The sequence below is a fragment of the Elephantulus edwardii genome, unplaced genomic scaffold (genome assembly GCF_000299155.1).
Source record: "Elephantulus edwardii isolate Elephantulus edwardi_28Jun2011 unplaced genomic scaffold, EleEdw1.0 scaffold00025, whole genome shotgun sequence".
NCBI lineage: Eukaryota > Metazoa > Chordata > Mammalia > Macroscelidea > Macroscelididae > Elephantulus > Elephantulus edwardii.
In genome coordinates this window covers 18,426,173-18,434,516 of record NW_006399775.1, presented here as the reverse complement: position 1 = coordinate 18,434,516, position 8,344 = coordinate 18,426,173, and the positions used below count along the sequence as shown (strand labels likewise).

General features: G+C 40.9%; 1 protein-coding gene across 1 annotated transcript in view; it reads left to right on the top strand.

Moving 5' to 3' along the window:
• Positions 1 to 2,157: 2,157 nt before the first annotated feature.
• The window catches only part of NARS2 (asparaginyl-tRNA synthetase 2, mitochondrial (putative)), a 182,351-nt gene continuing 176,164 nt past the window's right edge, over positions 2,158 to 8,344 (top strand). The window contains exon 1 of the mRNA XM_006882893.1: positions 2,158 to 2,298. Coding sequence (XP_006882955.1) covers positions 2,158 to 2,298 — 141 coding nt within the window. The remainder of the gene's footprint in view (positions 2,299 to 8,344) is intronic.

The window sequence follows — 8,344 nt, the reverse complement described above, 5'->3', positions numbered from 1 at the left end:
GTGGAAGCCCAAAATCTCTGTAAATGTTTATGAAAATTAATAAAATATAATTATAGAAAAAAAGAAAAGGATGATACTCTTCCTACTTAATCAAAGATCTATGTTATATTTTTCTAAAGTCTCTATATTAGAAAATGATACTACAATTAGGCACAGTTGTTGTTACTGTTGTGTGGCGTCAAATTGTTTCCAACTCACAGAGACCCTATCTTCAGCAGAAAACGACACTGCCCAATCTTCATAATCGATGCTATGCTTGACTTCATTGTTGCAACAACAGTATCAGTCCATCTTGTTGAGGGTCTTCTTTTTTTTCACTGATCCCTTTCCTTACTGAGCATTATGTGTTTCTCCAAGAACTGGCCCTTCCTTCTAACATGAAGTCTCATAAGCTCACTCATCTCCAAAAAGCATTATGGCTCTATTTCTTCCGAGATAGATCTGTTCCTTCTTTTGCAGTCCATTGTATACTCAATAGTATTCATCAACAGATTATTCTTACCCAATATTCTTACCTTAACCTAATCATTAGACTCTGTCAGGGAATGGAATACCCTTTGTTGCAACTGTTTTTTAGATGCTCAAGGTGTCTTGAGAAGGGGCTGTGTCTTTAATATCTCTCTATTCAGAAGTCAAGAATGGTTGATACAGAGTAATCATCCTCCTGGCATCTGGGCCTCCTCCTGACCACCTTTCTTCTGCACTGGTCATTGTTTGCTTCTCATTTGTTCCTCGGTCTCACCTGGGAACTTGTTAAAGGTGAAAACTCTAACAATCCCATTCTTTTTTTTTTTAATTAAGATTTTAAGGAAAGTTTATAGTGCACTTGGATTTCCATTCATTCTTTGATGCACATTTTCCTTCCTGCTCCCCCACCTCCAGTTCACTTTTTTCTTTGGAAAACATATCTTGCATTGTTATACAGACACCTCCCTGGTCCACTTATAATACCTAATCATAAATTTCTTTTATAAGTTCTCTCCCTTATCTGTTTCAATGCAGTGTACATTTTTCATCACCTTTTCTTAGTTCTCCCCCAACACCCATGTCAGTCCTATTTTATAACAGTGGCATTATGCAGTATTTGTCTTTTTGTGACTGAGATATTTCACTCAGCATAATGTCCTCCAGTGTCACCCATTTTGTGTAATATTTCATGAGTTCTTTGTTTTTCAGTGCTGCATAATATTTCATTGTGTGAATATACCAAAGCTTCTCTATCCATTCATTTTTTGATGGGCACTTTTATTATTTCCAGCTCTTTGTTATTGTCAACAAAGCAGCAATAACATAGATGTGCATATGCTTGGGTGACAGTTCTGGTTTCTTTAGGGTATTTTCCCAGTAGTGGAATTGCTGGGTCAAATGGTATTTCTATTTCCAACTTTTTGAGAAAGTGTCATAATGCCTTCTATAGTGGTTGCACCATTTAACACTCCCACCAACAGTGAACAAGGGTTCCAGTTTCTCCATAACCTCGCTAGCATTTCTGTTCTGTTCTTGCTGTTCTGTTAAATTTTGCTATTCTTTCTGAGGTGAGATGATATCTCATAGTTGTTTTGACTTGCATCTGTCTTAGAGCGAGGGATTTTGAACATTTCTTCATGTGTTTGTTCGCCATCTGAATGTCTTTGGTGAAGTGTTTGTTCATATCTTGTTTTGCAATTGGATGTTCTACCTTTATCTTCTTGTGGCCCACAATCCCCTTCTAATCAGATTCCAAGAGTTTCTTCAGCAAGAAACTCCCGACAGTAAGACATAAGCGCCACCCCTCCTCTTGCCCTGCCCCTTCTTGGCCCTGAGGTCCCAAGTACGCATGCTCCCTCTTAAGCCGCTCTGTAGCGTGATGACGTAAGCTGCTTTGTCGTGTAGCGTAAGGGCGGCGGGAGTGCATGCTTTGCCCAGGCTTTCAGCTCAGGTTTGGAAGTAGCGGGGGGGCTGTGGGCCACCCTAGCTGCGCTTGGTGCTTGCTGGTTTGTTTTGCATTCTACTCTGTTGGGACGCTAGAAAAGAAGAAGAAATTGTAGGGGAAGAGAAAGCTGAGACCTGGAAGAGGGGGAGCTGCAGAGAGGGTAGGAGTAGGTAGGGGACCTTCAAACACGCTCTGAACTTTCAGGGACCCACCGCAGCCCCGCTGAGTGATTGGACAGCCGCACAATGTTCGGGGCGCGGTGCCTGCTCCGAGCCCTGCGCTCCTGTTCTTCCGTTCCTAGCCTCAGACACAAACCTGCGGCCAAACTGAGCGTGCGGGACACTCTCCAAGTGCAGAACACGAATGGGGAGCGCGTTAAGGTCCAGGTTGGTGCATGGGATCAGGAGTGCTGTTGGGATTTTCTTCTTGTGTTTTCTTTTCACTGTATTCTGTGATAACATGGGGAACATTGGCATATTGTGTAGAGAGTTGCGTTCCTAATCCAAAGCTGTGCTGCTTTGGCAGTTCGAATGCACCAGCGGGGAAAGATGGGACAGTTTCCTCTCCTGCCTTGAAAATCATTAGGGGTCAGCTGTGAGTTGGAACTGACTTGACAATGAGTAGAAAAAGAGAGCAAGTCCAATGGCACTTGCCTTGCGCTGTCAGAAAGAACATATGGGGGGAGGGGGGAGGCATCCTCACTTTTTCTTTTAATGGAATAATTTTTGCAAAACTTTGATAGCAGTAAAATCCTAGAGTTTTGTTCCATGACACTATGGCATTACTTGTGAACTTGTTAATTGTACAGGAAAATAATATCATCATCATCCCCTACTAACATCCTTCATAAGGAATGTCCTTAGTTACAGAGCGATTGCCTTGAGCTAACTCCTTAAGAGCAGAAACCAAGGCTGACAGTAAATATTGGTTCAGCTAAACCATGCCATTTATTCATCATATAGCCACTTAAGTGCCTAAGGTAGGTCTTAGGTCTTTGTGTTTCATATATTAGGAGAAAGAATAGAGTAGCAATTTGAAAGAGCTCTAGAGTCTGGTTGGATAGATTTACATTTCTGTCACTTGATTGGTTAGAGGCATGTCACTTACATGCTCTAAATCTCACTTCCCATAAAAATAGAGATTAACACCCCTTAACCCACAGGAACCTAAACATTGTATTATATAATAGCTAGAGTCTGGCTCACAGTCACTGAGGGTTAGTTGTTGGTATTACTTAAAAAAATATTTATTACATCCCCACATAGATGATTGCTCACTGCACAACCTAGCCTCCTCCCTTAAAAGGACAAATACAGTGGTTTGTTTCTTGTCATTGTTGTTGTTAGGTGCCTTCAAGTAAAGTACAATGCAAGAGATCCTATGAACAGCAGATCTCAACCCTACCCTATCATGAACCATCCTTATTCCTGGCACATTTGAGCCCATTGCCATAGTCTCTTTATCAATCCATCTTGCTAAGTAAGAGTCTTCCTCTCCTTTGTTGACCTTCCACCTTTCCAAAGCATGATGCCCCTCTCCAAGGAATAGTCTTTCCTAACAACATACCCAAAGTATGTGAGATGAAGCTTTGCCACCCATGCCTTCAAAGAACACTCAGGTTGCACCTTCTCTAAGATACATCTGTTTGTTCTTTCGGCAGTCCATGGGATATGTAGTACTTCTCTACAACACCACAACTCAAAGGCATCAATTTTTCTGCCATCTGTATTCGTTGTCCAGTGCTTAGATGCATAGCAAGTAATGGAAAAGACCATGCCCTGAATCAGGCACACCTTAGTCTTTAAACTGACACCATTGTTCTTGAGGACTTTGGAGATGTTCCTGACAGCAGAGTTTCCTAATGTTATATGTCTCCTTGATCTGATTGTTGGTACCAAGGATGATTTTGGATCCAAGCAAGATATGGTTGCCAATTTCAGTCTTTTCTCCATCTGTCATGATGTTGCCTGTTGTTTCAGTGGTGGTAGTGTGTACCATCAAGTCAGAACAGACCCATAGCAGACCCTCTCAGGGGGTTTTTCAGAGGCAGTTAATCCCAAGATAGGAGATTGCTCATCTTTCTCACATAGAACAACTTGAACCCTGTACTTTCAGGATTGCAGTGCATCATCTTTCCACTAGGCTGCCAGAGCTCCATCTGTCGTGGTGTTGCCTATTGGCCAAGTGGTGGAAATCATTGTTTTCTTTATGTTGAGATGTAATCCATATTGAAAGCTGTAGTCTTTGATTTGCAGCAAACATCTCAAGTCTTTGCTTTCAGCAAGCAAGGTTGTGTCATCTGCATAATACAGATTGTTAATGAATCTTCCTCAAATCTTGATGCCATAAAATCCACTTCTTCATAAAGTCTGCTTCTCAAATTATTTGCTCTACATTTAGATTAAGTATGGAGAAAGGATTTATTTCTGATGCACACCTTTTCTGATTTTAACTACGTAGAGCTGGTCAGACCACAGCTTCTTGGTCTAAGTCCTAGGTATGCTTCCGTAAAGGCATAATTATAATTAAGTGTCTTGGAATTCAATTCTACTCAAGGTTAACTACAATTTGTTGTGATGTGCACAATTGCCTTTGCATAGTCAATGAAGCACAGACATTTTTCTGTTATTCTCAGCTTTTCAGCCAGGATCCATCTGACATCAACATTAATATCCCCAGTACCATGGCTTTTCTAAACTCAGCCTGAACTTCTCTGTCAATAAACTATTCTACTATCTTTGAATGACCTTCAGTGATATTTTGCTTGCATGTGATAGCAATGATATTGTTGAAAATTTTCAAACTTTACTGGTCACGTTTCTTAGATGTGGGAACAAATATGGATCTCTTCCAGTCAGTGGCCAGGTTGCTGTCTTTGAAATTTCCTGGCGTAGACTCATGAGCAGGTCCAAGACTGCATCTGTTTGTTGGAACATGTTGATTGTAATTCCATCAGCTCCTAGAGCCCTGTTTTTTGCCAGTGCCTTCAGTGCAGCTTGTTGAATTTCTTTCATACTGTTGGTTCTTTATCATAAACCACTACCTGAAATATATCCATATCAATACTTTTAGGTACAGTGATTCTGTATAGTCCCTCTATCTTTTTTTGATACTTCTTGGATCGCTCAAGATTTCTCCTGTAGTGTCTCTCAGTACTGCTACTTGAGGCTTGAATTTGTATTTCTGTTCTTTCAACTTGAGAAATGCCAAGCGGATTCTTCCCTGTTTAGTCTCCAGCTCCAGCTCTTTGCATATTCTGTTATAATACTTTGCTTGTTTCTCATTTGATAGTTGAAATATGCTGACTGAATTATGATATCAGGTATCTTGGCTTTTTAGGAGTATGAAATATCCACTCTTGCATTACTTTGAGTTTATATTCTTTCTATAAGTGAAGTAAATCCTTTTCTTAAAAAAAAAAACCAACTCTATTAGTTTGACAGACATGAATGTGTTAGCTGAAGAGCTCTCATGGTGTAGTGAGTTATGTATTGGGCTGTTAAACAGTCAGCACTTGGAACACACCAGCAGCTCCAGGAGAAAGAGGAGGCAGTTTGCTCTATTTGAAAATTTACAGTCTTGGAAAATTGAAGAAGGGGTTGCTGTGAGGATTGTATTTATTTTGTGTGTGTGTGGTCAAATGGGATCTGACTGATAGATACAGAAGGAGATTGTCCCTCCTTCTCCAGCAGAGCCTCTGGTGGATTCAAACCATGCACCTCTGAGGTTGCAGTGCAGCTTCTTGCCACTAGGCCACCAGAGCTCCCTGTGGATTTACTTTTTAAAAAATTTTTCTTTCTTGTCTGGAGGCCTCGTAGTAAGGAGTTGCACTGCCAGCTCAAAAGCAAGCAGTTAAATCCACCCACCTGCTCCATGGGAGAAAGAAGGAGGAGATGTAATAACAACAAGTCAAGAGAAGGATGGCCTAGTGAGAGTTGCTCTGACAACCTAAAGGTTGTTGTTGTGCTGTTAAGTGCCGTCAAGGCGCAGGTGACTCATAGCGACCCTATGAAGGAGAGTCCTCAACACTTGGGTGTCTTTCATCCTCTCTCCAGGTTCATAGGGTTTCTGGAGGCAAGCTATTATGGAAGTGGATGCCACTTCTCCTTCCAAAACCTAAAGGTAGGCAGTTCAAATCCACGCACTGCTTAGTGGGGAAAAGATGGGCATTCTCCTCCTGGGTAATTAATATCCTCTGAAAACCCACTCAACGGAGGGTGAGCTAGGAATCGGTTCTGGCTTAACTGACAATTTTTGAGTCAAGAGAAGAGGGAGCTTTGGTGATCTGTAGGCCATTGAGCTGCTAACCAAAAGTCTGCACTTCTCTGGTGGTTCAAATCTGGCTCCTCAGGAGAAAGACGTAAGTCTTCTCCTATGTGATTTATAGTCTTAGAAACCAGCGAAGGTTCAACTATGAGTAGGTTCCAACTCCAAGGCAAGGAGTTTTGAATGAGTCAAGAGAACATGAAAAGAATAGAAGCCCTGCCTGAGAGCCTTGGTTTCGTCCTGTGTATAATTGAATTAGGTAGCCATTGGCTGTTAGTGGCTCAGAGCTCTTCAAGTGTGGCTAGTTTGAATTCAGATGTATTCAATGTGAAATACACAGCAAAGAACAAAAGAGGACTATATTTTTGTAGTTGATTATGTGTTCATATTATTTTAGATCTAATGGGCAAAATAAAATTATTTTTACTTGTGTCTTTTTTACTTAATGTGGCTACTAAATACTTAAAAGGACCATTGTTGCTTATACTCTTCAAGCTCTCATGTTGTGGTTAAGACCAGTAGGCAGCAGTATGATAAGTTTTAGTGTTTTAGAAAGAAACAAAAAATCAAAACAAAACTATGAGGAAACAGAAAAGGAAGTACCTGAGCGAGGAGGTTGGTGTTGAATCAGGTAGAATTTCAGCAGAATCCTGAAGGATATTTTCTTTAGGCAGAGGAACTAATGGGGTAGAATTAGCATTCCAGAAAAGTTCAATGAGAGCGTGAACTTTGAGATACATGAATCTAAGCACTGTAACTTGCTAACTGTGACCTTGACTGTTGAACAAGGTTGTTGTCTTTAAAAATGTTTCATCATTTCTAAAATGGTAGTCGTGTCCACTTTATCAGGTTCTTGTGAGGGTTGAGTAGTTCAATATTTACAAAAAATTTAGACAAGAACCTACTCCACTGTCATAGAGTTGAATTCTGATTCATGGTGATCTTGTAGGACATTTAACTGACTGATAGAGCTTCTAAATCTAGAAATCTCTGCAGAAGCAACGGCCACATCTTTCTTCTGAGGAGCAACTGAGTTCAAATCATTGGCCTTTGGATTAAGAGCTGAGCGTTTCATTACTGTTCCTTGCAGGGCTACTTGGTTAGAACAGAAGCACATAAGAGGCCTTCAGTAAATAATAACTTTTACTAGAGGTGCTTTGGAAATACCTTCTGACTGAGCATAACCAAAAAGCAGGTGTCTTTAGAGAAACTGTGTTAAGACGAAACTGAAAAGATGGATTTGCTCCAAATTAGGAACTTTTGGTATTTAAGGTAGAGGCATTTACAGATTTTTCAGTGAAGTTTTGGGAAAAGAACAAGGACATTCTTATCAAATAGATGTGGGCTCTCCTTCAGGCTCTTCCCTTTCCTGTGGCATTCAGCTAGCTATTTAACTTCTCTGAAGCTCCATTTCCTCTTTTGTAAGATGTGTGTGGCAGAAATGAGAACATATAAAGAAGATAGTAAAATGCATGATAAATAGTAGATAGTCAATGAATAGTAGGTATTTTTTCATTAAAAATGTTTCTAGATTATCTACTGTCCCCGGCAGTACCTTTCAAAGCCAGTAAAACATGGTTCTTTCCCTTAAAGTATAATGGACATGCAAGTAAATGATCACTCACATAATCATTGCTGTAATGTTGGAACCAGCTCATAGCTGACCCTTCATTGGATTTCTGAGGCTGTCAGTGGCACGGGAGGAGATTGCCCATCTTTGAGCTGTGGAACAGCTGGTGAATTTGAAAAACCAGAGTTGAGGCCTTTGGGTTAGTAGTGCAACTCCACACAGACTACAGCTTTCACCAGAACTTCCCTAAGTAACTGGTGTTGTCTGTGTCTTTATGTGCTGTTGAGTTGGAACAAACTCATAGCTGACTCTATCAGATTGTCTGAGGCGGTAAATTGCACAGGAGGAGATTGCCCATCTTTTTCCTGCAGACAAGCTGGTAGATTTGAACTGCCTGCCTTTGGGTTGGTAATGCAACTCTTTGCCACTAGGCCACTAGAGCTCAAGTAAATGACAAACTTGAACACAAGTTTCTGTAAGATGTTGTGGGGATATAGAAGAAGAATCAGCGGCGCTGGCTGAAAATCGCCTGTGACTTCATCCATAGCCACTGGTGAGAGTCAGCGCCCAGAGCCATCAGGGGCTTTAAGCTCGTT